General features: G+C 46.4%; 1 protein-coding gene across 7 annotated transcripts; it reads left to right on the plus strand.

The window, feature by feature from the left end:
• Window positions 1-69: 69 nt before the first annotated feature.
• SGPL1 (sphingosine-1-phosphate lyase 1) lies at window positions 70-27741 on the plus strand. 7 transcript variants are annotated; one of them, XM_046942870.1, is made up of 16 exons: window positions 70-112; window positions 516-637; window positions 3878-4021; window positions 5955-6120; window positions 8001-8068; window positions 9926-10073; window positions 11595-11674; window positions 13139-13267; window positions 19469-19557; window positions 20661-20766; window positions 21253-21351; window positions 22375-22524; window positions 22761-22999; window positions 23386-23532; window positions 24470-24590; window positions 24687-27741. In XM_046942870.1, exons 3-16 carry the CDS (start codon window positions 3914-3916, stop codon window positions 24825-24827), a joined length of 1791 nt encoding a protein of 596 aa, XP_046798826.1. In that variant the 5' UTR covers window positions 70-112; window positions 516-637; window positions 3878-3913; the 3' UTR covers window positions 24828-27741. The 7 variants fall into 7 exon arrangements, with proteins under 7 accessions (XP_046798826.1, XP_046798825.1, XP_015143693.2 ...); XM_046942869.1 differs by having other exon boundaries at window positions 70-637; XM_015288207.4 differs by lacking the exon at window positions 516-637.
• The last annotated feature ends 237 nt before the right edge of the window (window positions 27742-27978 follow it).

A 27978-nucleotide genomic window follows, 5' to 3' on the forward strand; every position in this document is an offset into this window, starting at 1 on the left:
AGCCTTTAATGGCACGGTGCGGCCTGCAGGGGGCGCTGCGAGGAGGGCGGGGCGGGGCGGAGCCGGCTCGGGGCGCAGCGCGGCGGTGGCCGAGGCGGCAGCGGCGGCGATGGTAAGCAGCAGCGGCGGCGGCAGCGCGGCGGACGGGAGGGCGCGTGGCGGACCGGGACAAAGCGGCGTGCGGCCGCGTGCGGCCTCCGGAGCTCGGCCGGCCGGCAGAGGGGTCCTCAGCCCGGCTTTTCTAGGCGCGGCCCCGGGTGTCGTGCAGCCGGCCGCAGGCCTTGCGGGGAGTGGGGAGGGTGCTGCGGGCGCCGGAGCCGCCCGGTGCCGTCCCGTGGCCGTCCCGTGGCGGCGGCTGTTGTGTGCGCCCTCCCGTCGGGCAGCCGGGGCTGCTCTCTGCCCGGCTTTGCCCATCCCTTCTGGCCTCCCGAGCGCAGCTCTCTCCCCTGCGAGCGGTGCCCGGGCAGCGGCGGCCGTGATATTTCCTTTCTGCAGAAGAGATTGATGTTTCCTAGAAACCCACGGCTTTCTTGGAAGCGTTTGATGTGCTGCGAGCTGTTTCCTTTGCCGTCGTAGCTCCCAGGGACCCTCAAAGGCCATCCGGTCCGACCCCCTGCGATGAATAGGACGCCTACAGGTGCTCGTAGCCCCGTCCATCCTGCCCTTGGGTGTCTCCGGGGATGGGGCAGCCACCACCTCGCTGAGCAACCCGAGCTTCACTGCTCTTACAAAAACAAAACTTTGTCCTCGTATCCACTCCAAATCTCCCCTCTTCTAGCCTGAAACTGTCTCCCCTCATCTTGTTACGGCAGACCCTGCTAAAGAGCCTGTCCCCTTCCTTCTTACAGGGGTACCTCTGCGAGCTGCTTGCAGAATGTTTCAGATCAATGCCCATTTTGTTCTCCAGAAGGCATGCAGAAAGCACTGCGTGACCTGCATCTGAGTGGGTGCCAAGCAGCAAAATGTGTCCAGATGAGTCCCAGCGCAGAGCTGAGTGCTGCTCGTGTCCTCCTGGATGCTGGGAGAGGGTAGAAAGCATTGCAGGAACCTGAAGCCACAACCCCAGGGAGAACTGTAATGGGTTCATGCAGGGTATGCAGTAAGTGCATCCAGGCCCTCAGAGAGCTGTGCTGTCTGGAGCATGCCTGGATGTGTGCAGAGGCTTTATAGATCCATTTGTTGTAGCGAGCAAAGGGAACGAGAGGTGCGTTGTGTCTGTTCTGGGCTGAGTCTTTGCTTCTCAGGCAGTTTGTTTCTTAGCTCGCTGAGGGGAGCATCTGTTAGGCTTCGTACAATAACTGCTCTTTGTGGTTTATCCCTCGCCCCCACGTGAAATCTGAAACCTAACCTCGTTTCGAAAGCCCTTTGGGCCCTCGGAGAACAGCGCGTTTTTTGAGCCTGGGATTGGTCTTTTCCCATCCTTGTGCTGATAGCTTTACGTTCCCTTCTGCGTGGAGCCCCGGGGTGCTGCCGGCCCCGCTCCGGGCTGCTGCCTGTTTGTTTTTGTGCTATAATTAGCCCGTCGCTGAGCACTCCCTGTGAACTCCTGGGGCTGATGGGTTTGTGTGCCTGCCGTCGTTTTGCGTATGCTGCGTACAGCAAAAGAAATGCTGGAGGAAAAAGGCTTCTAGGATGGTAGCGGTGGGAAAAAATGCAGCACAGAAGACTCTGCAATAAGCGTGACCTGACCTTGATTTTCTTTCAGAGTTCAGCCTGTGTGTCTAAAGACTTGTGAGTCTTAACTTCGGTGACATCCTGTCTGCTATCACTGCATGGCCCCATGTCCTCGGGGGGAAGGGGGGGAGGTGGGGGGGGTGCAGCGTGCAGGCCACAACTCGGGCTGTAATTAGGAGCTGACTAACAAATATTCCGTGACTAGCGCTTATGTAAAGGTATTTGTCATGCTCACGAGGGCTGGAAGCACAAACCAAAACAGTGCGCCCTTGGAGAGCCAGGGCATTGCTCAACCCTCCAGCTCTGTGACAGGAAGCCGGCTGAGAGACTGATGGCACTGCAGCAGGGCTGGTCCCGTGTCATCGTACAGGTCAGACGTGCCTTTTGTGCAGGCACAGCTAATTGCGGTCTTCCTCCTCCTTAGGCAGACGATAAATAAGCAAACTGCTGTTCTTCAGCTCGTTTTTCATTGGACCTGAGCGAGCTGGCTGTGTTGGGAGAACCGGTCGTGTAGCAGCTCACGCTGTCATTGCCACAGCAGTGTGTGCGTCCCACGTCAGGCTCGACCCAGGCAGTGCGGCGAGCAGCCTCCCTGCTCCGTAATTTATGATGTGATGAGTTGTGTGCTCAACCTCGCTCATCAGCCCTGTCAGTAAGACGACAAACCCAGCGTTAGGGTTTGGGATTCCTGGGCTGCCTACCTGGCTGGGTTGTGTATGGTCTGCAGGAGACAGCCTCTGCCACGCAGCTACCGCTTTCCTTGTGAGAGCTGGGCGCTGCATGCAGGGGCTGGAGGTGCCAGGTGCCCACGTGGCTGGTTTGTTTAGGCTTGGCAACAAGTGCTGTGCTGTTAGACAAATGGCTGGGGAATGGATAGACTGGAGTGAAAGCCGAGGACGTGGTTTGATCTCAGCAGTCCCTCCTCGCACAGCGATGCTAAGATTCATACTACTACTTAAAATAAACTTGCCTTCGAAATCTACTTTTATTCTCTGTTTCACTTCAAGTGCCCTCCTGGGGAGGGAAGATTCTGCTGATAAACTTTTTTTTCCCACTCTTTGCACAGGTAAACTTTTTGATGCTTGGACTACGTGGTGTCAGAAAGAGGGGGCACTTTACCAGCAGTGTGAGGTTTCCCGGTATATTGCCTTTATCTTTTTTATCTTTTAGGTTTAAACCTGCAGCAGAGGAAGTGCTGTTCCAGCAAAACTACCAAATCTGCTGTGGCAAGCTTTGGCAATTTTCCCCTGCCTTCTTTCCTTCGTTCTGGGGCAGAAGAGCATTGCTGTAGTTCATTTGTCCCCTTTTGTCATGGTGTGAGTGCTGTATCCCTGGAAGAGCTCAGCTGGCCGATGGCTTTTAGAAGTCAAGTCCTAAGGATGTATTCCTAATCGATGTAGCTAAAAATTCAGCATGTAAACTGCTCGGGTTGCTGAGTGCATTAGTGTCAGCACAGATGAGTACTGCAAGCCCTAATGGGGGCAGTTAGCATTATATCTAATACCTGGGTTTGTCTTAATGCTCTGAGAATTAAAAATAAATCCTCCAGTGGGGCTAAATGTAGGCTGTTTATTTCCCCTGCCTGCTCTCTCTAAGAGAGGGAGCAGTGTCTTTGCACATCACTGAGTGTAATGAAGGCACAGAGTATGTCTGAATGATACCATCAATATTAAGTGAGTAATTGGTAGACCAGAGGTCTCATATCTTAGTAGATACTTTGGGGCATACAAATACTTGGAAAATGCTGAGCATGCAGTTTATCAAGGAGCTGAGAAATTGCGTTGCATAGCTAACCAGTCTTCTGAACTGCAGAAACAAAGATGGGACAACGTGCATGTGGTGCTCATTCAGCTGTGAAGTCTTCGTTATGCACCTGTGCTGCCTTTTTTTTTTCTTTTTTTTTTTTTTTTTTTCCCTGATCATGTCAATGAAGAAATGCTGTTGTACAGGAGTAGCTGTAAGGCTGCATCACAGGTTGCATTGCAGACATCCCATCCATGCTTTGCTTGGCATCACCTGTAGCAAGCTCAGAGTAGAGCAGCCTGCATGGACAGCCTCAGGCACTGGGTTGAGGGCTTCTGGAAAGGAGAGACCCTTGGGTTTGCTCACCCCTGTGCTGGGCTGCAGGACTTGCCACTGGAGCTGCACAGCTGGACTGAATCTGGGAGGCTGACTTATTTTTTCCCCCCTTTCTTATGAAAAGCTGGTGTGCTGCTGACTGCTGATTTCAGTGGGGAGCATGTGGTGTGACACCGAAACGTGGATTTGGCAGGGTCTTCTGTCCAGAGTTTTCTCCAAGAGTGAGATGAATATCTTGCCAGATATCGTTTTTAACTTGGCCATTGATGTGAGTAACTTCTGTCTAACGTTGCATTCTGTTGCCATTTTGGGCGTGAATCTTACAGTATCTTCCACTGTCAAGAGGAAACCCACATCCTGCTGTGTATCTGATACAGTAGCGTTTTCTTGCCACTGTTTAACAACAGTTCTGAAGGCACCAGTGCATTAATGGCTCAGTTTCCACCCGTGTAAATGCACTTCCAGCACTGGCTGAGATCCAGGTGTGAGCTTCCAGGCGGTGAACCAATGCTGTCCTTGCTGGTTAAGCACTCCTTTCCAGGGGTGTTGCTGAGAAAATTGTGCAAACTTGATGAAACTTGAGATGTGCCTTTGGTTAGTTGAAAAGTGCCCTAAGTCTGTGGGTTAAGTCATCTTTGTGGTGCCGGCGTTGGAGGACTGGGCGCTAACCCTGACACTACCTAATTGCAGTGGTTTATGTGGCTGGCTTCTTTTTGGGCTGAAGTGGCTTGGGCATTTGGGAACTGCTCCGTGCCAGGCATGTGAGTGCTAATTTGGCTTCCCGTAGCTGAGGGCTGTTCCTCTTGCCAGACACCTGGTTTAGCCCTGCTCAGTCTGTTTCCTCCTGCCTGTGCCGGGGTGTGTGATATTGCTTCTCTGTGATGCCTTGGTTTTCTGGAAGTTTTTAGCCTTATGTTTGGGCTGCTTACGTGCTTTTTAAATTCTCTTGTATTATACATATTTTACTGCTTTTCCTGAGTAGTGATGGCCCGTTAGTACTTTTTTGTAAGGTGTCTTTTCTTTGTCCTTTGACTGTTTGGAAGCACTTGGCTTTATTTAGGCTGCTTGTAGTTCAATTGTGTTGGGAACATGGAATCATAGAATGGCTTAGGTTGGAAAAGGTCTTAAAGACCATCTGGTTCCAACCCCTTGCCACGGGCAGGGTTGCCAACCACCAGGTCAGGCTGCCCAGGGCCCCATCCAAGCTGGTCTTGAACGCCTCCAGGGATGGGGCACCCACAGCTCTGGGCGGCTGTGCCAGCACCTCACCACCCTCTGAGTAGAAAATTTCTTCCTAACATCTAACCTAAATCTCCCCTCTTTTAGTTTGAAGCCATTCCCCCTTGTCTTATCACTATCAGACATGTAAAAAGTAGGTCTCCCTCCTGCTCCAGCCCCTTGATCATCTCTGTGGGTCTGCTCCTACAGCTCTGCATCCTTGTGCCAAGAGTTGCTGTAAAGACTCCCTGCTGTCCCTTGCTCCCTACTGTCCCCAAGACTCCCTTGCTGTAAAGTGATACTTTCCCACTGTGAACCTTCTATTGTCCCCATCAATTCTTCTGAGACTCATAAAGACAGTGTGCTTTAAAGCTATGGATTAGGTTGTTGAGCTCTGTCCTGACAGTAATTGCTAGCTTGACATTGTAATTACGATTGCATCACAGTTTTCTGGTTGTGTGGGTTATGTTTTGTTGTGTTGTTTGTTTTTTTTTTTTCCCCAATAGTGTTTGTCTCTGCCATCCTTCCTTTGTATGGAATATGTGGTAATTAGTTCTTAAGCTTGAAGTGTTGCTGAGTACTCTCATCTTTAAACATCCAGCCTTAGGTACTCAAATAGCCCTGTTTTGGTGGCACCTGGTGAATGGTGGCAGTTTAGCTTTCACTTGCTCTGTAGACAGGCAGTTCCTTGGAAGAATGATATTGTGATTTGACACAACTGCTTCCCCTGGGCCACGGTATGATCTGCTGATGTTGACTTGGGACTTTGAGACTTACACATCTCTCCGTGGCTTTTGGTTTGAAATCAATGGCACCTGTGTGCTCTGTTCAGGAATTAAAGAAAGGGGAAGGTCTGTGTGCCTAAAAGCACCTTTTTATTTGACTTCTGTGGAAGGGAGTTCTGTCATTAAGGTAAAGCATTTCTGCTGCCCTGTTTGTGTGTGTTTGAGCTTTTCTCAGCATCTGTGTTTCCCTTTGCATAGGATGCCATCAGTCCCTACAAGGAGATCCTCCAGATGTACTGGGAGAAAGTGACGAGCTTCGTGAATGCCCACTGTGATGGACTGGAGCCCTGGCAGCTGGTCGGGCTGACGTTTTCCTCCACGCTTCTGACTGTGTGGCTGCATGGCTTCCTATTCCAGTCCGAGAGTAAGCACTTGGCGTGGGGTTTGCCTTGTGTGGGGAGGGAAGGGGATGCAGTCGTTCTCATGTTGTGGAGGGAGAAGGGTGAAACGAGAGCGAGCATTTGTTAAAACATGCCTTCTGCTGCCAGTGAGGATTAACAAAACCCTTTTCCAAATTAAGGACGAGTCCTGTCTAATCAATGGGACGTCCCCATTCCTGTAGAGGGTGTGGCGGGCCAGCCTGGAATGTGGCCACATCTCCTTCCCTTCCGTTGGGCTCCCGTGAGCTTCTGGCTACGTTATTTATTTGTCACAGTACTCTTCTGCTCAAAACCTGGGGGATTTGATTTAGGTTCTTAGGACCGTATATGTATCCATATGCTGTAGCCAAGTGCTTGGATAGCACTTATTCTCAATTGCTTCCCTTCCGGAGGAGGGAAATTTGATGTGATGTTGGGAATATGTTTCATCCTCAGGATATTCAAGATAATTGCGTGTGGTTGAGCCTCTTCCTGCTTTGTGATTGCTGTGCTGACAGCTCTTCTGCAGGACCTCCTGATGAACCTGCAGTCTGCTCTGCCTATGTGATGGTCAGGAGAGGTGCCTTGCCCCAGTAGCAGAGCAAAGTGCTTTGCTGATCCCACGGGCCGTAGGGTTATGCTGTAGAGACAACTTTTTAGTAATAGCCCAGTTCTTGGTGCCTACTTCTCAATGACTGAACACTGGGAACACAAAGCTTCAGCTCTGTAGGGTCCCGCTGACTTCTTGTCTAACATTTGTACCGTTGCACCATGTTTTAAAAATATTTACTAATGGTTAGGAAATCTAATAAGGCTGTCTGGATTTTTTCAGGAGCCTACAGTTGTGTTCTTTTCCCTCAGCATGGAAGTTCTTAATAAAATGGTCTGCATACAGAAATGTGCAACGGAAATGTTATTTTCAGAGTGATAACAAATATTTGCTCTGGAGTGTGCCAAGCTGCAATTGCTGTCCTCCTTTAGCTTCTCAAAATAGATCAGAAGCATATATGAAATGGAAAATAAAGGGCCAGTCTAATGCTATAGATAAGACTGTGATGTTTTAAGATGGTTGACTTTTTTTTTTTTTAAAGCTGATTTACTGTTTCCTGCTGAAAGTGTCCTGCAACTGCCAGTGCTTGATTGAAATGTCCAGATGACTCAAAAGGCATTTGGGGTGGCTGTAAAGCATCTCTGTCATCCTGCTTGCATTCCTGCCTTTGAAGCTACACCGGGAGTTTTCCGGTGTTTGTCATCAGTGGCTTTTCCCGTTTCAGTATCTGGGCTGTGGTGGTGCTTTTGCCTCCTGTGTTGGATGGATGGACACCTGAAGAATACTTGTTGCATTCCAGCTCTGTTCATCCTGCTGGGGCCTGGGAGCCTGTCTCACGTTGCTGAGTGTTTGCATGTTGCAATGTTGCAAACAATTCTGGTTTGAAGATGCAGAACATAATTTCAAACAGTATTTTCCCTTTTTGCTGGAAAGCTTGCCTCTAGCAAATCCTAAACTCCCTTCCTTTGTAAAACTCCACGTGTGGGTGTAAATTCCCATTCAGGTAGGTGCTGTCCTTTCGTACGTGGTTGAAAAGATCTTAGCCTTTACAGTTGGCATGACTTTACTCAGCAGCCTTAGCAGAAAATTAAGAAAATGAGTCAAATAGTTGGTTCCCATAGGTAAGTGCTGTTGGGCAAACCAGTTCCTTCTGCAGCCTGGCCTATGTCTGCTTTCTGATATGATTCTCTCTCACCATATCCCCTTTGTGACTGCCTTATTTCAGCCTGGATCAGAAACACTAAGCCTGTGTGGTGAGTTGCAGTGGAAGTATTGTGCCCTGAGTCTGTTTTCGGTTTCTTCACATAGGGTTAACTTCTTACTTTTGTCTTTCAGGTTTAACATCCCGAACTAAAAAACAGTTCTTCAGACTGCTGAGAAAAATGCCATTTGTTGGGGCTATAGTAAGTATTTGAACAACTTAGTGCAATGTTATTTGAGCCTGCAAAGGCTGTGTTTTGTGTGTCTTTGCTGTCTCTTGTTCCTGTAATCATAACGATGCAAGGATACTGATGCCACTACCTGCTTTAATGAAAGACATAATTTCTGCCTGGTCTTTTAGTAGTAGTAGTACTGCACTCATAAATTGGAGGTATCACTTAACCATGTATCATTGAGTCCAGAGGCAGAATTTTCCAGTGGTGCTTCTTCTTTGTTGGATGTCGAGAGAATCGCCTGATTGATGGAAGAAGGGGACACGAATGAACTTGTGTGTTCTGAAACAGCGTCTTGTTCTTGAGCAAGTGTGAGATAGGCAGGTGTCTGTTGTGCAACGTGGGAAGATAAATCTTTTAATCAGATGGCTGTCCATGTCTAGAGCTCAGATATCTGTTAGCAATGGCTTTATAGCACACAGATATCGGAGGTTGTTGCAATCAGTAAGATGAGATGGACTTTAGTGTCTGGAAGACGTTTTTTTACATAAAAACTTGAAACTACGAATGTCAGCATGTTTTAGCATGTCATGACTTAATCATTAGGAAATACTCAGCTTTGTTGTTTTTTTTCCTAGTCAGTGATGCCTGCCCGTTCTTGGTGTGTAGACAGCTTCACACGTTGAATCAGTTGGAGCAGCATGAGGGTGCCAACTCTGTTGTAGGTGTTTTTGTCAGATGGAAGTAGTAAAGAGCAGCATTTTGACCTTGCCATGGTTGCAGCTATCAAGTTTCTCCCTCAGATCTCTGTAAGGGAATAACATCTCCCCTTCTTTTCATGCTGTGCCCCAGTTTTACCTTCTGCCTGGTCAAATGAACTAAGGGTTAGTTGTCCCTGCTTCTGTTTGTTGTCTGCCTGTTAGGAAAGGACACCTTCTTGGCCCCCTGTATTCTATTTTGTCCAGGTTTACCTTCTCAGAACTTACTAACATTAAGCTCTCTTGTGCCAGAGGACTCATGCTGTGCACTATCTGTGTGCTCTTCCCACTCTTTGCTAGGCTGATACCTGATAACCTATCAATTGCTTAGAGGAGGCCTTGACTTTGAGACATTCCAATGTCCAAAAGTCTTTAAAGCTGATAATATCCCAGCACCTGTGTAGTTCAGAAGAATGTCTGCTTTGAAATGTTTTCTGGGAAGGAGTCTGGGCCTCCTGGATGTGGGGTGTCAATAAGAAGGAAGAAATCTTGTAACAATGTTTATAAGGGAGATTTCTTGCATGTTTCAGTTTTCACGAGCCTCTGAACTGTGTGTGTTGGCAGATGAGACAAGGTACAAAATACAATGAATCTGAAGACTTCTGTAAATTATGGACTGTGATTTTAAAAAGCCTTAGTGAAGAACGATGAAATACTTTTGCCTTAAGCTTTGCTGTCTCAATTATTAAAGAAGGGACTCAGAGTTCCTACTGTTCATCAGTATCCATTAAAGTACAATCTCTTTGAGCGTGGTGGTGTTGTCTGTCCTGTTAGATTAAATGCAGCTGAGCACTGCTCTGCAATCACTCATACTAGCTTCATGGCACACTTCTGTTCTGTGCCACCTAGCATTCCTTTAGGCAGTTCCCAGTGTTGTTTAGAGCCTTGTGCATGGCTGTGAGCATTTCAGGATGTGTTTTGGACAAGGACAGCTTGTTTTTGGAGGAAGAGGTTGGTAGGAAGGGAGAACTGTGAACTCTGCTACGTTTTTTGTCATAGAGCTGGAATGGATCCTATCTGTTCTGCTCACTGATTTGAAAGTGGCCAGTGAGTTCAATGTCACATGCACTGAACTGTAATTTATAACGTGGCCAGTACCTTTGTTGATAGGGTTTTTCTTTCTTTTTAGATTCAGAAGAAGATTGATGAAGCCTTGAACGATGTCACTTCCAGTTTATCCTTCCTAAAAGATGAAAAGGATTATATCAAAGTGCTGCCAGAACAAGGCATGAGCCAGCCTGAAGTACTACAGAAGATGAAAGAGTACAGCTCAAAAGGTATGACTGTGAGTCTGCTGCAGCAGAGGTGGGTCTCTTTCACAGACCTAACATTAGGCTTATTCTGCTCAATGAGATCTAATGACTGCTGCTTGTAGCTTTGTCTTACATATTTCCTTGCTGATGTTCTTCACTTACAAATTTATGCCTGTTTTCCTTCTGGAAGTGACAGAAGTCAGTATTTACGTCTAATACTGTATTCAAGTATTTACATTGAAGTTCCCTTTCTTCCCTAGGAGTTTAGAGCTAACAATGATGGGAGAGCTGAGAGGAAGAGAAATACAGAGGGAATATTTGAAGGCAGTTTTGAATACATTTCTGAGCAGTTGCCTTGACGTTTGGCTTTTACCAGAAATGTGTTTTCTGTGAAGCCCCATGGAATACTCATAACAAAAAGAACTTCCAAGCAGTGTTTTTAGGGAATTTCCAGGCCTCTCTTAATCAAGGTCATAGTGGTTTGCACCTTCAAAATGCCACTTAAGGAAGGCAAGGTCACTCTGGCTTGAATCCATACAAGCATTGTCTGAAACTCGATTTGAGTTAGCTGACCGATGTGAATGTCTCCACCCTGGTTCACCCTCCACCTACTGGTTCCCCCAGTCTGAGAAATACTTGGAATTTTCTGCAGGAATACTGCATCTACTCTAAATACACAAACAGTTTTGCTATGGAATAAGCTTTTAACAATTTCCCTTTTTTTTCCCTACTTTTATGTTGTTTGTGCAACTTTCTGGGTCTGTCTTCTGTCTGTGTTGTTCCTCTTAGTGATTATTCCCTTCCTTCAGTGGGCTTTCGTTCCTTTTTTCTTTTTCTTTTTCTGTGGCTCCTTCTTCTTACACATTTGCCATCCCCTCTGAAAGTTACTTGGAAGTGAGGGCTGGTCTGTGAGACTTGGCTCACTCCGTGTACTCTTGTGAAGCTGAGACCATTGAGTTTTATGTGGGAGAATTCAAGAAGGCAGGTGGAAAGGCTTTGCTTGGATGTTTGGAAGCAGAAAGTAGCCTGGCTAAGTGTGTTGAAACACAGTTACACTGGGTGCCCTGCTGATGCCCTTCCATCCACCTGCTCTGGTTTGTTAATGTATCAGAGGCATTTAACTGAGACATCCCACGCTGTAGTTCTGAGCCATACCATCTTGGCCTTTCCATCTTAGTTTGCAACATTGTGATGGGTGCTCTTTGGATGTGACTAACTTGAGCAACAGGAGCTCAGCTTTGTGGACAGCGCTCTGGGGAGTCTGAGTAGGTATTAAAGTGGATTAATGTCAGTGCTTGCTGTAGCTAGCTGTTTGTGCTAACACTTTATTCGATGTTTATTTGTTATTTGCTGTGTCTGTGGGGCACAAGATGCCAGAGGCATAGCATTACAGGGAACTACCTCTGTGTCATACTTGTTCCTCACCAGTGAAACCCAAAAGCAGAATCCTCATCTGCAGAACTGCTGTGGGGGCTTTCTCAGTGCTCCTCCACTTGCTTTCTGAGAACAGCTGTGCAACCAGTGTGCCTCTTTCTTCTCTTTCAGGAGATGTACGCTGGGAGGATGGGAAAGTCTCTGGGACTGTGTACAGTGGTGAAGAGAAACTTACTCATCTGCTAGTGAAGGTAAAGTGCAAGCAGTCTAACTTGGCATCTTAGAAGTTTTTAACAACTTCAGGGCCTCAGCGCTGTTCCAGCATATTTCAAGTTGAGCGGGGAAGATCTGAAGCTGAGATAGCCCAGCTCTGAAGACAGAGCCAAGGGTAAATGTTGGTAGAAAGGCATTTATTAGCAAAGCATTTGAGGCTTGCAAAGCTGGCCACTGTGAAAACTATGTGGAGATAACTAGGATCCAATCTGATAAGGTGTTTTGAGTAAGAAAGTAAGAAGCTGAGTGCAATTGAATTGGAAACTGGTACTGACGTAAAATGGCCATAGGTCAGCTTCAGCAAGCCCTGTGATGGATATAACTGCTGTAGGCTGAAAGGAAAGCATCCTTGGCTCTCCCGCTACTGGGTTGCTGTGGGACTTTGGGCTGCAACAGCTTGACTAAGCAAAACAGAATTGGTCTCAATTTAAGCAAAAAAGGATGTTTGTAAAATGTGTTTGGCATTGCTGTGCAGTTCAAATTGTACAACAATGGGGCACTGGCATGTTTCAGTGGAGTCTTTGTTAGGTCTGTTTACCTAGTCTGAAACCTTCCCCTTTGAGAAGGTTGGAAAAAAAAAATAAGCAGCCCTAAGGTCTGTTTTTCAACGTATCTACTTCAAGAGTTGTTTTTGCTAAAGGAAAATCTAGCTTTCTTGCTCCTGGGAGCAGCTTTTGTAACAGCTGTAATGAGCTCTGTTGGGTGGTTGCTATTGCTGTTTTCTTGTGGGGGAAAAATAAAGCTCTGAGCTGCCTTGCTAGAGCAGCGTCACCTTGGATTGAGTGCTGCGTGGAAACATTCCCTCTGTCTGTGCTGATTATTCTCTGGCTTATTCTACTGCATTTCTTTCAACATCCCTGCAGTTGCTTTTTGATCGTGGCTGCAGGAGGTCGGAACTGGCCTGTTCCAGCCTCATCCTGTGAGCTCACAGTTGCAGAACGAGCATGAAATACTGGTTTCCACAGCCACTTTTGCTGCCATGTGGGTGGTCAGTTGTGCTTTTCTGGCTGCTTCAGAATTGCCCTTTAATAGTGAACTCAAAAACAAGTTCTGCAAGGCAATTTTGGGGAATTATATACTAGCCTGCTTTGCGTAAAGCAGTCGTAGGGTGTGCATACGCCAGGACTAGGTATAGTACAAAAGAACAACAGATGTTTGTGTTCTTATTTAAATAGCTAAGCCATTAAACCTGCCTTTATAATACATAATATTGCTGTTATAGAAGCATTCCGGAGACCAGAATACCCTAGAAAAACAAATGATTTATTTTTCTTCCTCCCAGCAATAGCTTCCCAGCTTGTGGTGTGCACTTGCGGCAGGAGTTAATGCTGCAGATAGTCTGCTTATATACACACTGTGTGTAGTGAGTTCCTAAATCTGGACCTCTTGCTGATAATCCAGGGCTTCATCTGCACAGCTAACTTTCTGTCTCTCTTTTGAAGGTGTATGAAGAGTTTGCCTGGAGTAATCCCCTCCATCCAGATATATTCCCTGGTTTGAGGAAGATGGAAGCAGAAGTAGTGAGGATTGCTTGCAGTCTCTTCCATGGGGGCCCCAGCTCTTGCGGTGCTGTAAGTAACCTGTATCCACGTGTCCCATGAGCTCTTGGGTATTTCTGACTTGAAGTGCTATCCGTCCATCTGAGACAGAGATCATTCTGGTTTATGATTCTGGTGTGTGCCAGGGCAGCGTCACTTTGAGTAGCTCCCGTCGGGTCTCATCTCTGAGCTGGAAATCTGTGAGCATGCCAGAAAGCTGAGACTGAGGACAAGGCTGGTTGGCTGATCAAATGGCTCCAGGTATTGATGATCAAGCAGGCATGGCACTGTACTGTTACTTGTTCTTCCCAGGTTTATGAGACCTTTGAGTATACTGGAGTGGAAACCAGTTTTAAAGCCTCAGTGGAGTTCATATCAGGAGTCCAAATGTGTGCCCTTAACACTGATTTCTTTGAAGGCCGGACAAAGAACAAAAGCTGTAAACCTGCACGGTGAATTATTGTTGTAAAAAGAAGCTGTAATTTCTTGCACTCTTCCCTCTTGGTTTGCCTTTTTGATGGGAGTTCTGAATTCCTCAGGCTACATTCTTTCCCTGTTTGTGGTGTCTGAGACAGTGAGGTCGTATTTCCTAACATGGTGTTGTGTTGCAGCTGACACAGACTGCTTGATAACTTGCAGAGAAGTAGTTCCCCTTATGAGAAGCATGCAGATGTGATTTTTCAGAGGCTGGGTGTGATATGACTGTCTATAAATATGTCAGGGTGGGAGAAGGCCTGCAGAGGCTAAAGATCAATGGAGAAAGGCAGTGTTGACACAAGAGTTTATGGGGTGAGCTGGCTTTGAATGGGCTTAATCTGACTGTTGGAAACTTTACTGTGTTAAAGAGTTAAGTATTAGATTAGCTGAATGGTAGGGGTGGTTAGGACCAAACTCCAGCTGGATTGAAGACAGAGCTGGATCGTGCAGTGACTAGCAATTTAAGGTGTGATTGCCTTCGATAGCAGGAGGTTGCACCCAGGGACCTGGCTTGGGTTCTGAGTTCTTCAACCCCCTCCATGTGCTGAGTGAGAACGTATTCCTTGTGCCACCCTCAGGTTTGGAGAAGTAGTGTGTTTCTTTGCGTCTCAAAATAGCTTGACCTCTTCTCCTTGCTGATCTGCAGAACTGAGGCTGGCCATGGAGAGGGGAGAGGCTGATTCTAAAACTGATGAAAGTCACCTTTATCAACAGTGGAGATGTTAATTGATACAAATCAAGTAGATAGCTCTGTGTTGCTTATTATACAGTTGGAAAACTTTGCTTGTGGTAGTCTGCTTGTTCAGTTTTCGTTACGGTAACTGCATTATAAAAGTGTCAACCTTGGCCCTGTGAGTGCGTCTGCTGGGAAGTAGGATTGTGTGGGAGGAGAAGTTCAGAATGGAACACAGTGATCACTCAGTGATCATAGCCTATGTGAGACCTCTGCTATCATTCTCTGGGGAATCCCACTTTTCCCTCTCTCTTTGCTTTTCCCCTCCCTTCAGAGGGCTGTGCCGCAGAGCTGCAGCTGGGAGCCAAGCAGAAGCAGAGTGAATGGGGAGGCGTTGCAGCCTGCCATGAAACTGTGTTCTAGCTGGTTGAACAGCCAAATTTGCAGGGTCAGGGGGAGGGCTGTATAGTTGATAGAGTGGAAGTGGAAGATTAATTGTACGCCTGTAATTATCTTGTCCAAAAGAGTCTCTCCAGTGGACTTTCTGCCTTCCTGCCTGCATCCGGTGGAGCTAACAGCTGTTGGAGAGATGTGGGGGGAGATAGGAGATGGCCTGCTTTTCAAACAGTTGGGCTCAGGGACTTATTATTTTCTTCTCCCCTAAACAGAGGGGATCTCAGAATGACTTCTGGAGATTTGGGAAGCAACAAAACCCCTTAAAATGAGTGTTTTTTTTTCCAAACTGCCGCTGTTCTTTCTGTCTCTGCAAGGCTGTGCTGCTGCAGTTCTGCTCCAGCACCCAGTGAGGCTGTAGAAGAGAGATGGCTGAGCCAGGCAGGGCATAGTGCTGTGAGTTATCTTTATCTTTGAATTGATCTGTTCAGGAGGTGCTGTGCTGCTGGCTCTTTCTAGGGAGGTTTCTGGTTTGCTTTGTTTAGTTTTGCAGTGCTGTAAAGTAAAAAAAAAAAAAAATATATATATATATATATATACATATATATATATATGTAAAATAAAAGCTTTTTTCCCCCTGAATTTTACCCCCACTCTGAGAAGCAGTGTCCATCTGCCAGGTCCCTGTCTGCTGGGTTTGCTGACCTGATGGAGGAACCTTGGGCAACCTGTCCCTGCTCTGTTGGTTTGTGAAGGGAGGCAGAGCTCGCTGGTGCTTCTGAAGAGCTTGCTGTTTGGGGGACAAAGAAGAAAAGTTTGAGCTTCTCAGTAAGGCAAATCCACTTCCTTTTTGTGCTCTAATTTCCATGACACGTTGCACTGTTGGGGGCTAATATTCTAGAACTTGGTCTGGGGAAAGCTGACACGTTGGTGCTGCTCCCAGGGCTCTCTGCAGCCTGGTTATCTCCACGTGGTCCTGCAGTGCAATGTGTGGATGCCTTCCTGAGGGCATCTCTGGAGAGCAGTCTGCTTCCTCCTGGAAGATATTCGGTGTCTTTTATAGACGTTAAAATGAAACATGTTTCAGGTTTCTGAATGTTGTATTAGGTGAGCAGCTTGCATTATTTACAGGAGATGCCTTTATGCGAGATGTGAGGGCTGTAAGTCTCTGTAGTTTAAATGTGAACATAAAAATGCTAGCAATTCCTATGTGTGGGCTGTGCAGGCCTGCAGTTTGCCTTAAGCTGCACCAAGAGATGGCCCAGGTTTTCAAGTAGTGTTTAAAGGCAATCATTTTTAGCAGTGAGTGGATGCTTCCTATTTGTCACTGACTACTTCTGTTCTTTCTTTTAATCACATCACGCAAGAGACACGATTTGATTTTTGGCTCCCAGGAAATTCTAATTGCGACTGGGAAAGGCTAATTAAGCTCAGTACATACAGGAGGAATGGGAGGAGAATGTTTTCTTGTCTGATGTATTCCTGCTCACAAGGTGCTTTGTTTTGCAGTGCCATCTCTGAAGGTCTCCCCTCCAGTGTGGGGAAATTACTGGTTTTGTGCAAGCCTCGGTGTGTTTGGGGTTTTTTTAGTATTATTTTAAACTCGGAGAAGGGGCAACTTTGAATGAAGTGTAGAGGAAAATTGTGTGTGGTGCACACGTGTCTATTTGATGTCCATCTCCCTGTGAATTCTTTGCACTTTGCAGCTGAGCACAGGCGAGGAGGCAGAATCAGAAGATGCAGACCCAAGCCTCCTGCAGAAGCTGGTTTGTCTCTTCCTCCCAAATTTGGGGGCTCCAGACTTGTTCACAGAGCTGCCTGCTCATTTGGCGTAGGAGCTGAGCAGTGGGATGTGAGTGCTGTGTCCTGGGGGGGGCTTAGATTCTGCCTTGTCCTTCTGCAGCGCTGTCAGCTTTTATCTGTTGTGACAAGCAGGTCACCTTGTGAGAGATAATGGGTGGAATTTACAAGCAGTGGGCTTACAGGGGCTTTACATGAGCTTGCCGCCATGTTATGGCCTTATGGGTTGTGGTACACTTTGGCTCTAATGCTGCGATAGAAATAAATGGTAGCTCACTATTTTATTCATCGCGTAGCTCACCTCAGGGGAACTTTGCTCAGATGTGTCTCCAGGGTCTGAATGAATGTGGTGAACTGCAAGCAAAACTCTGAGCCAAGGCAGGTGTTTGGCATCTTAACAGTGGCGTGGCAGAAGGCCTGCTTTGGGGACTGTACCTTCTTGCTGTTTGAATGCTGAGATTCCAGAGTGCTGGTGTTTGGACGGAGCAACCAGTAGGAGGGGCATATCAAGTTTAAAGAGCAGGAGGGATATTTTTTTGCCTGTGCTTTCTCCTTCCCCTTCCCACTTGGAAAATAACAAGCAAGAACAAAGAAAGTGTGTTTGTTTGCTTTCCCCACGTGGTTCATCTGGCTTCCCCAGATAGTGTGGGATTGGAAAGCTGCTGAAAGCAACGCCAGTTCCCAACCTTTCTCCCCACAGCATCGCTTATGCCTCTGGACTTTCATTCTGAGGAGGACAAAACATATCTGCATGTGCCGTGGGCAGTGCTGAATCACTGCATGCTGGCCGGCTGCCACGGGTGGTGGGGATGTCGGGTTCTGTGATAGTGGTTCAGGCTTGGGCTGGTGCCTGGGACGAGAACCCGTCCTGGATCTGTGACAGAGTGGGACATTGACCTCCCTGTGCTGTGTGTCTCAACATTTGCATGCAGGTGGTGAGCCAGGTGTGTTGTGTGTAAGAGCGAGGCGTTGGTGGAAAGACTGAAACAGGAATAAGGCTGTTGTTGCAGAGGATGCTTCTTGGAGAGGATAGAGGTAGGGCTGCTTGCTCAACGAGGAGCACACATGGTCATGCACAGTACCTGGTGCTCAGCAGTGTGAATCCCAACGTCCCCAAATCATGCCCAGCTCTGTTTTCACAATCCTTGCAAAGCTGTAAGTGGTGTTGCAAGCTCTATTGCAAATATACAGTTATTCTGATCCTCTTCTCCCACCCCGCAGTAGGGAGTCCGTGTTATGCCAGCTGTTATTTTCCAAAGATGATAGCTGACAACTTTACAGATCTTTTCATAACAAGGATTGAGAAGTGAATGACGCAGGCCATAAAATGCTTAGGACATTGTGTTTCTCCTGCCATCTATTTGCTGCACAACAAATGCAGTGATTTCTTTACCCAGTGTGAAGCTCTGTTAGGTTTATTCAACAACAGCTGTTGCTTTACAAAGTGGAGAGGAAAAAAAAAAAGCAGAAATGTTCAGTGGTGAGACAGTGACTTCCACACTGCCTGTGGTGGCAGCTGCTGCTAGCTTGCATCCTGTTAAGAGATGTGGCAGGCTGCTTTTCATGCCTGCGAGCTTTGTTCCTTTTTCTCTGTGCTTAACGTTGAGTCACTGTCACAGTCACGCTTCTTTCTTGGGTTTTGGGGTTTTGCACCAATGTCAGCAGGGAAAAACCAGAAGAAAGCCCAGACTGGCAGGTGTCACAAGGCATACATATGTGATTGCCCTTTATGTTTATTTGGGGTGTGGTATTAAAAGGGGAAGTGTCAGCGTTCAGCAGATTTGGGGATCTCAAAGCAGTCCTCCATACGTGCTGTCATGCTGTCCTTTCTTTCACCTAGCCCTGTACCCCTGTCCCAGGTACCAGGCCTCCCCAAAGTATGTGTCCCCCAGCACAGCAGTGACAGAAGCGTTGACACCTGCGGGCTTCTTGAGAAGCCAACCTCACATTTTACTAGATTCAAATTGTACTTTGAAAGGCTTGCGCTCACACCTTTCTGTCCCTTGCACATCGAGACTCATAAATGTTGGCTGAAGAGAGACAGTCGTCCTATTAGAAGAACTTACGTTTCATTTATTTATTTGCAGAAAGCGTTTGAGTATGCAGTAGTAAACTTAGTCAAACAGCTGGCATGTGTACCTTCCTCTCTTCCATCTTGTGATGCAGAACCCCTTGTTCAGCTGAGGTCAGGATGAAAGGTGTGAGGTCAGCATGGGCAGTGGGTTGTATGGATGCAGAAATCCCTTCTGAGGTCCTTGAGGGCTTACAAGCTCCAACCTTGTAAGGACCAGACCTTGGCTGGCTTCTGCAGAGAGTGCTCAGCACTCTGCACTGCTCCCAGATCTGGGAAGGTTTCCTGGCTCAGGAGCAGTGCCAAGCCCAAGCTGGCTCCGGGCCCCAGCGTGGCACTGCTCCAGACCTAATAAACCCTGCTGTACTTTGGTTGGCTTGATGCAGAGTCAACTTTGTTGTTTCTGTTTGCGTGGCATCATTAATCTGCAAGCCAGATAGACAATGCCCAGGTAATCAAGGGAGTAAGTATGTGCTTGTAGCTTCATGAGGAGTGGTCATCTCTGCCAGCTAGTGACTGTGCAGTATGGTCCCCTCTTGTTAGGCTTCTGTGGTCTTGTTTTATGTTTATTTTTTTTAATGTTTATTTAACTTGAAATAGAGAAGTCAATATTTAGTTAAATGTGCACTTTCAACCTGGATGTCAGAAAACAACCTTGAGCTGCTCAGTGCCCTTGAAAGCCTGAGTTGTCCTATGCATCTTCTGCCTCCAACCATTGCCGGGCAGAGATGCTGTGGCAGCATCCCATTTTCTGTTTTCCTCTGCTGCAGCATCCACTTGAGCGGCCATTTTCCTTATTTGTTTCCTTTCTTCGCAACAGATGACATCTGGGGGAACAGAGAGCATTCTGATGGCTTGCAAGGCGTACCGAGACCTGGCTTATGAGAGAGGCATCAAACATCCAGAAATGTGAGCGATCCTTTGTTGCTGAGATTTTTCTCTGTGGGCTTGTGACTTGCTGTCCTTCAGAGCTGAGGTGGCTGCTAGACCCCAGCATTCCTTCATTTCACAGCCTGCTGCCACCTCCTCCTTGTCCATCTCTTTCAAAACGCCCTGAATGCAGGAAAGAACCCTGGGTTGAAGGGAACTGCAGAAGCACAGGTGCCTTGGAGCAGCCTGGGATCCCAGGTGTGAATGTTGGCTGCAGAGCTGTTGTAGCTGCACCATGCGGAGTAGTTTTGCAATACCTGCATGCAGCTGTAGGCAGAGCCTGCTCATACCCGCTCTGAGCTCCTCTTGAGCTGAGATTGCAAGGCACTTTGAAGTATTTAAGGGTTTTGATTTATTCAGATCAAAGAGGGTTTAGCCTGAAAACTCTGGGATTGATTGGAGCTGAAATGAGGAACTGTGCTAATCGTTAGACTTCTAATAGAGGATTTGCTCTCTAATGTGCTTTTTTTTTTTTCTTCTAGACAGTGCATCAGAAATGTTTCTCTGGTTAATTGCTTAAGAGGGGAAAACATAAAGAGAGATAAAATGATGGTGTTCATCTTCTGCTGAATTCCTGTGGCTCTTTTCTTCCTTTCCTAACGATTTTGTATGCTTATTAAAGGCCCCAGTAAAGATGTGATGCCTCAGAAAACAAGGTTAACTGAAGCGGTTCAGACACCGCCACTGGAGATGGCAGACATGAAATGTTATTTCAGTGTACTTCTGTTGCTCCTTGCTTTTGTATTGCCGTGTGCCCCTCCTGGGGAGGGTGAGGGTTTGGAGACTGTAAATTATTGTTTGATATGGCAAGAAGTTAACTTTCTTAGGAGCTCCTGATTCACAGGAGACCATGCAGTTGAAACAGAATGACTTTATTAGGCTTTCTTTGGGTTGTTTCATCTAGAATAGCGTGTGGTCTTTCTTGTGCCATTTGAAACATGTGCTCAGCCTGTTTGTGACCTGTCCCTAAGGGAAGAAATGCTGAAATACCCGCAGGCTGAATTGTTTTCTCTTTACTCTCCTGTTTGTGCTAAGACTTATGTGCTGCCTGGGTTGAAGTATGTGATATGTTACTTTTCTAGGTTGGTCCCTGTGAGCGCTCACGCAGCATTTGACAAGGCAGCACACTACTTTGGAATGAAGTTGATTCACATCCCATTGACCAAGGCTATGGAAGTGGATGTTCAGGTATCACTTCAGTCAGCGTGGAACTCCTTTCTGTGGGGAAATTAGCATTACATAGGTAATAGCAAAGAACCTACTTACCCAGGTAGCAAGTCAGTGGATAGAGAGATGAACTATGCTTCCTAGATATAAGCAAGGACAGTGAGAATAAATGTGCTGTTGCATACAAGATTTTGTTTGAAATAAGTGGATGTAAACCATCCTTTTGTCCTCCGTCATTCAATCAGAATGAAATAATTTACGTATTTAGGAAATAGCCACAGGTTTCAGATGAGGATGAACAAACCAACCTGTTCTGGTATTTCTAAGAGGATAAGCTAGATGACTCAGCTGCTGTCTTCTCATGCTTATAGCTCATCACTTTGCTTTCTGTGGGCTTTCTGTGTCAGATTTTAAGACCAGACGCTGCATGTTTTATTTTTTTATCTTTTTTGGCAGGGTGGCACTTGGTAAATGGAATGTGAGCATCTTCTCTCTTTAAATCTTCAGGCAATGAGGAGAACTATTTCGAAGAACACAGCCATGTTGGTCTGTTCTGCTCCCCAGTTCCCACATGGAATTATGGACCCCATCGAAGAGGTGGCAGAGGTAGGATGCCCCTGAGGCCTCTAAGTGCTGTAGCAGTAATACTTCTGCATTGTTCTACACAAGAAGAGCGAGCGGAGAGGTGTTCCAGGATCCCAACCCATGAATCTGATGAGAGATGCACATTGGTGGGAAGGTGCTACTGCCATTAAATCAATTGTTAGTCAACAGCAGCATATGTAGGACACGATCTGGAAGGGAAGAATGCAGGATGATCTTTTTTTTTGCACTTAGTAACTTCAGTGGGAGGTTAGGCTTTAAATACCAGATGTTACCTCTGGGCATTGTCATATAACTGTTTGCCTGGTGCTGAATTCAGACTTAAGCTGCTGCACGCAGTGTGACGTGGCAAGGCAAAGTGACAAGCACGTGCTTTGTTTCTGAACTCCCAAGCCTGTGCCGTGAACTCCTGCTGTAACTGAAGGCAAGCATTTGTCTGTGACTTAAAGCTTTGCTGCTCTCTCTGTGAAACCAGCCAGAAGGGTTTGTCCTTTGATATCTGAGAAGAAATAACAGCAAAATAGTCCACCTCGTAAAAAGGCTTTGATTTAGGGCCACTGGTGGTAGCAGGCTTGGTGCAGAAGTCAGAGGAACGTGTTGTGAAGAGAAATCAGAGGGCCGGGATCTCGGTTCAAATACGCCTCTTGGTTTTGCTTTCCTTGTTCCGGTTATTTCTGTTGTATGTAACCAGCCAGGGCTTCTGACTTCCCTTTCATTTGGAGCATGTCCTCAAGCTTTCTTGTGGATACCGCTTTCAGACCAAATTGTCTCATCTCTTTGTCAAACACAGTAAGCTGCCCAAACGCAAAGATTTTATCTTGCTGGTGCTGTCTAAATGTGCGGGAGAGGCTGGAGAGGGCATCCTACAGGTAGTCAGTCCTTCCTGGTCTCCTGTCCTCAACGACTCAGGGTGGCATGATGTTCTGAAAAGGTTCAGAATGCTTTCAAGTGTGAAATACTGGGTACCCCAACTACCTCATGTTCTTTCCCAACCATGTTACTCACTCGAATCTCATTTGCACGCAGCTTGCAGTGAAGTACAAAATCCCCTTCCACGTCGATGCCTGCCTAGGTGGTTTTCTCATTGTTTTCATGGAGAAGGCCGGGTTCCCTCTGAAACGTCTGTTTGACTTCCGTGTGAAAGGTGTGACCAGCATTTCTGCTGACACCCACAAGGTAAAAACGGGAGAGAGAGTTCTTCCAATGCTTTCATTCTGGGGGAGCGATTTCTGATGCCATCCTTGGCAGCAGGCGTTTCTTTTCTGCGACGTAGAGGAGTGCTCAAGGGCGAGGGTTCAGGTGCTTTGTGCAACGTGCCTGCGGGCAAGTGGGTTGTGCTAACTGTGTGTAGTAGGTGCTTGACAGCGCTGCTGAGTCCTGCTGCTTTTTAATGCCTTGTTACCCCCTTGCAGTATGGCTACGCTCCCAAGGGCTCCTCTGTGGTGCTGTACAGCGACAAGAAGTACAGGAGCTACCAGTACTTTGTGGCACCCGACTGGCAAGGGGGCATATACGCCTCCCCCTCCATAGCAGGCTCCAGGGCTGGTGGAATCATAGCCGCGTGCTGGGCAACTCTGATGCACATGGGGGAATCGGGCTACGTTGAGGCCACGAAAAGGATCATAAAAACAGCTCGCTTCCTTGAATCGGAGTACGTGTGTGCCTTAGCTTTTTGGTTTTTTCTGGGTGTTTTTTTGTTGTTGTTTTCCTAGAGAAGCTATTGCATGTCACCCAGGGATCCACTGGGTAGTTATAGGAAAAGATAGTTGTTTATGGCCGGGTTGTCTGCCTGGTGCCAGATTGTTGAGGGGCCTGGAGTAGAGGGGTGCTGGCATCTTTGTTTAGCTGATTTTGCTCCAAGAGTTTCTTCTGACTCTTTGCTTCAAGAGTGTCTTCTGCTTTCTCTTCTTTCCTTTGGTAGGCATGTGCTCTGGTCTGTTCCCCTCTCTTCCCTTGAGGCCCCAGATAGATAGACTAAATGTCTGGCCCCTTTCCTTATAACCCTGCTTAGTCATTTCTTTTTAATGTTCCTTCAAGGTTGAGAAAAATTGACAGCATCTTCATTTTTGGGAAACCTGAGGTGTCTGTCCTCTCCATCGGTTCAGACACGTTTGACATTTATCGGTTATCTAATTTGTTAGCTGCAAAAGGATGGAACTTGAACATCTTGCAGTTCCCACCAAGGTGAGTTTGTGGTCACGCTGTTGTAGACAGGGGAGCAATGTGCATAGCCAGGGTACGCAAGATAGTTCTTAGGCCACCTTAATTTGCTGAGTGTTGTTGTCTGTTATCTGATAAATTGTTTGTAGACTTCTTCTCTATGGAGAAGCAATTATGTTTGTAATTGCTCATATATAGCAGCGATAGTAATATTAATGAGCCTGGCAGAGGGCATAACTGGGGCTCCCTTTCTATTTATCTCTGCTTAGTGCAAGCAGAAAAATGTAAATTGCTGGGGCTTTATCTCATGCCTGCTAGTGAGTACATGTAGATCTATTTGGTTAGTTTTTTAAATATCTTATTCCTGCCCACTGAAGAGGAAGGTGATTGAAAGAGCAGTGAAGGGCTGGTCATTTTCAGTGATGTTTCCAGCCTGATGTCAAACAAATGTTTGCCAAAGTGGGTTGGGTTGTTTTTTGTTTTTTTGAATAGGTGAAATTTGCCTTTCTGTGGGTGAAGGGAACAAATGTTCTAAGATGGAGTTGCACTGAAAATTTTAGACTTGCAGCTGTAGACTTGAAGAGGGCTCTAGGGAGCCTGAAGTAATAGCTTGGAGGTGTGAGTAGCCCTGCTCCTCCTCGTGGGTGCTGACTTCCATGCTGGGGGCAGCTGTCAGGTTGTGCAGACCTTTAACCATCTATGCTGACGTCAGGAAGGAAAGGGGAGCTGCCGCCTTGCAAAAGAAGAGTTGAACTTCCTGCAGCTTGGTTCTAACAAGTATTTTGCAGGGGGTTACCTATAACTGGAAAGAAATGAATAATCTTTTTCCCTTAATACCACTGAAATGTTAATTTAAGGAGGTGGGCAGTCACTGGCTAGGGAAGGACCGTCAGTTGCTGTGGAAATATGCAGCTGACATACACTAAGTGGCTAATCTCTCCTCTCTGCCCTGCCTGCCCAGCATTCATCTTTGCATCACGCAGTTGCACACGAAATCTGGTGTGGCTGAGCAGTTCCTGAAAGATGTCAAAGACAGCATTGAGGACATCATGAATAATCTCAACGCCAAGACCACAGGCATGGTAAGGATCCAGAACCTGATTGGTGTGTTTGTGCAGGGTGAGCGTGTTTCTTGAATGACGTTAATGATCCCATATAACGACCTCTTCTCTGCTTAGGGAGCCATCTATGGAATGGCCCAGTCCATCCCAGACAGGAGTTTGGTAGCAGAGATTTCCCTGGCATACTTGGACGGCCTGTACAGCACGGATGTTCCTGGCAGTGAAAAGCACATGAACGGCTCTCCTGGCCACCACTGACTGTAGCACAACAATCGGTGCCTTGCCAGCTAGCACTGGGGTGGTTCTAAAGGTTTCCTAAGGAAGGAGATTGCAGTAAGCCTTTGTTCTTAAATTTGCAGGTCTGATGGCAGCTTGATGTCAAACTTCCTTCCCCATCTTTGTCTGCTCTGAAATCTGCATTATTTTCATACCCAGCCTTAGTCCTAAGGCTTTTCTTCTCCTCCCCCCTTATATTCTCATCGTGATTACTGATGATGAACTGAATGTCCATTCCACATCTCCAGATTCCTCAGGGTATTCTGTATGTCTCTTTGTTCCATGCTGTTTCTTCTCCTCAGACCATGCATTCAGCTGGTGTCCAGCCAGGCATTAGATTTGAGTTCTCACGTTGTGTTCCAAAGCTTCACTCTTCCCAGGAGTTGAAAGTAGAAAATAAATTGGAAAATTTTGTTTTCTTTTGAGTATTCCTCCCAGCTACTGCATTTAACAAACTGTACTGGAAGCCTTATGTATCTATGTAATGCAAAGGAAAGATGGTCACGTAACTCTTTAAAATCCCCTCTGGAGACCTGACTGCAATCAATATCTATTGAAGGATGGGGAGGGGGAGGACAACACACAATCCCTTTCTGGAATCTCTCTGTTTGAATAACAGCAAAAATAGAAACCCAGTGGGCGGTATACAGAGAGGAACTGAATGGTACTGAAAACCTTAGGTACGTAGTATCTGTTTTGCTTCCCTGCCTCTTCTAGAAGACATGCATTTACCACCTAGAGTGCTGTTGCACCTTGCACAGTTCTGGAGGGATGTGCAAAACAGTGATTTCACTGTTGAAACTTGAAGGTTTTGCACTATCTCGCAATGCTGTAGTTGAGTCAGTCAAGCCCTGGCATTGATGATAGCTAGGGACTTAATGTGCAAATGTATGGCACCAAAGCTGACCTTTTTTTAAACCATAATCCTTTAGTATAACAAGGTGACTTTTGTAATAGGGATTAGTAATTTCTCTGCTCTTTGCACTGATTCTTTTAAGGCACATTCTCAAAAGGGCATTCACCATTGTGCCTTGATGCTTCTCTGGCTTTTTATGGTATGCCAGGGAGGGTTTGAGGGGTCAGCTGTTGACTGCAAGGTTAGCTGCAGCCATTTCCTTACGGTACTATATTGAAAACAAAACCTCAAAGGCAGACTTGCCTCAGGTAAACTATGCTTGCCCATAAGGCAGAATAGTAGTGCTATTGAGCCAAGTCCCTTCACAGTATCACAAAGATGCTGGCTTAGCTCTGAAAGGTAGAAGAGAGGCTGCAGTAAGTTGGAGGTAACAGAGCTTTGGGCGTATGTCTCACCCTTCCTGTTTTTCTCCACTGTTTTTACTGGGAGAGAGTTTCACCAGAGCAACGTGAGGTAGTTGTTGCCTTAAGGATGAGCTAGATTCTCTTGAGCTGTTAAACGGGGCTGGAGTTACTCCTGGAGGGCTTTCCCATGTGCCTGCTCTCAGCTTTCTGCAAGCTACAGAGAGTTTCCCAGGCAGAGTTCAGCATTTTGGAGAACACTGTGCCGTGGCTGCAGCATCTGAAGGCATCTCTGCCACAGGGGGCTGCTTGGCCCTAACCTCACCCTCACTGGTTTGACAAGCCCAAGCACACACTTGGACAATAATTATGCAAAGCGAGAAGGCTTCTTAACATATGCAAGTGTAGCCTTGTGCCCAGCGGGGGAGACTAACTTGCTTTTTAACAGGTTTATCTCAGTGCTAGGAGATAAGTATTTTGGCCGTCGCCTGTCACTGATGACTCTGTGCATGACTTTGAGCTCATCTGGAAACATCACATTTGAATTGACTAATAGTCTCTTGGTGGTGTTGCCAGTTCTGGCATTTATGTTGGACCTCCTTATTCTGTTAACATCTTGCTAATGTGACCATTACTGCATCTCTGAGTTTGCTGTACTGTGGAGAGAGTCTGAAGTGTCTGGCTACTGTGATGGTTCTCTTTGAACCAACGTTTGGAAAACATAAAAAGGGAGCTACTCTTTTTCTTCCTGCTTTCAAAGAAAATGGGGAAGGAATAGAATGGGGTGAAGGAGAGGAACTCTTTCCTCTTCCCTGCTTGCCTTTTCCCCTGAGGAGGTTGATGGACCTGATGGATCAGTGCTCCCTTTTACGTTTTCCCATGTATTTCAAGATGTTATTTGTAAATCACTGTACTCTATTCTGGACTTCACCTACTAGTAATATTTGTGGGTTTAATTGTTTAATATGTATTTGTTCTGTATTGTAAATGTAACCCTGTGGTCGGGAACGGGCCACTGTAATTTACTGCTGTGTAGTCTTTATTCATCCGTTATCTAACATGTAATCTGCATCTCCTTTATAATGCCAAATGGTTTTAGTGAAAAACGAGAATAACAGGCTGAATGATTGTTTAAAAGGAAGAGAAAACAAACAAACAAACAAAAAAACAAATGGAAAAAATGAAAACTGGATTTTGATCTGGAATGGGATATGGTTTTAGACCTGGAGGGATGTTCCCAACTGTTAATTCCTGTGAGATATTTCCGACTGGTCAGGTTTTCCAAGAGAGGCACCGGATTTGTTACTTGCACAAAGCACTCCTGAAGGAGTTGGGTGCTCATAAGGTACTAGACTGAAGAACATCTGGTGTGATGGACCAAGAAGAGATGTCTGTCTTCATGCCATGGATTTCCTCTGCACTTTTCTGATGACTTAGAAGAGTGGAAGGGTTACGTACAACACAATAATATCTTGCCCAATGAACTCGAACTGAATGTTTTTAATGAATGAATGGGATCAGTTCCTCTGATGGCAGTATTCTGTATTGCTCTAGCTTGCCAGTGTAAAACTGTAGGCTGAAATAGCTGACAAGATGGTGAAAATGGGCCTAGTTTGTATTAAAGTGGTGCATTGAGCTACCTTGGCTTGTTGAACTCTTTATTTTTTTTCTGTTTCAGTGCTGGTTTGAATGGATGGGGACCTATTGCTCTTGATCTTTGCTTATATTCAACCTAGTCTGTGGCAGGAGGAATGAATAATATTAAATCTTCTCAAGAGCTGCTCTGCTATTCTGTCAAGATGAAAGTGGTATCTGTGACTTCTGCTTGCGTGTGATGTTGAAGGGTACCAAAAGTTGTATGTGTTGGATTTTCTAT

This window comes from Gallus gallus, chromosome 6 (genome assembly GCF_016699485.2).
Source record: "Gallus gallus isolate bGalGal1 chromosome 6, bGalGal1.mat.broiler.GRCg7b, whole genome shotgun sequence".
Taxonomy (NCBI): Eukaryota; Metazoa; Chordata; class Aves; order Galliformes; family Phasianidae; genus Gallus; species Gallus gallus.

Bases quoted from the DNA above. Each gene is read 5' to 3' on its own strand.
- SGPL1 (XM_046942869.1), top strand. From the start codon at position 3,914: ATGTGGTGTGACACCGAAACGTGGATTTGGCAGGGTCTTCTGTCCAGA. The intron at 10,074-11,594 runs GTATGACTGTGA...CTTCTCTTTCAG, and splicing joins GAAAGAGTACAGCTCAAAAG to GAGATGTACGCTGGGAGGAT. The intron at 19,558-20,660 runs GTGAGCGATCCT...TTACTTTTCTAG, and splicing joins GGCATCAAACATCCAGAAAT to GTTGGTCCCTGTGAGCGCTC.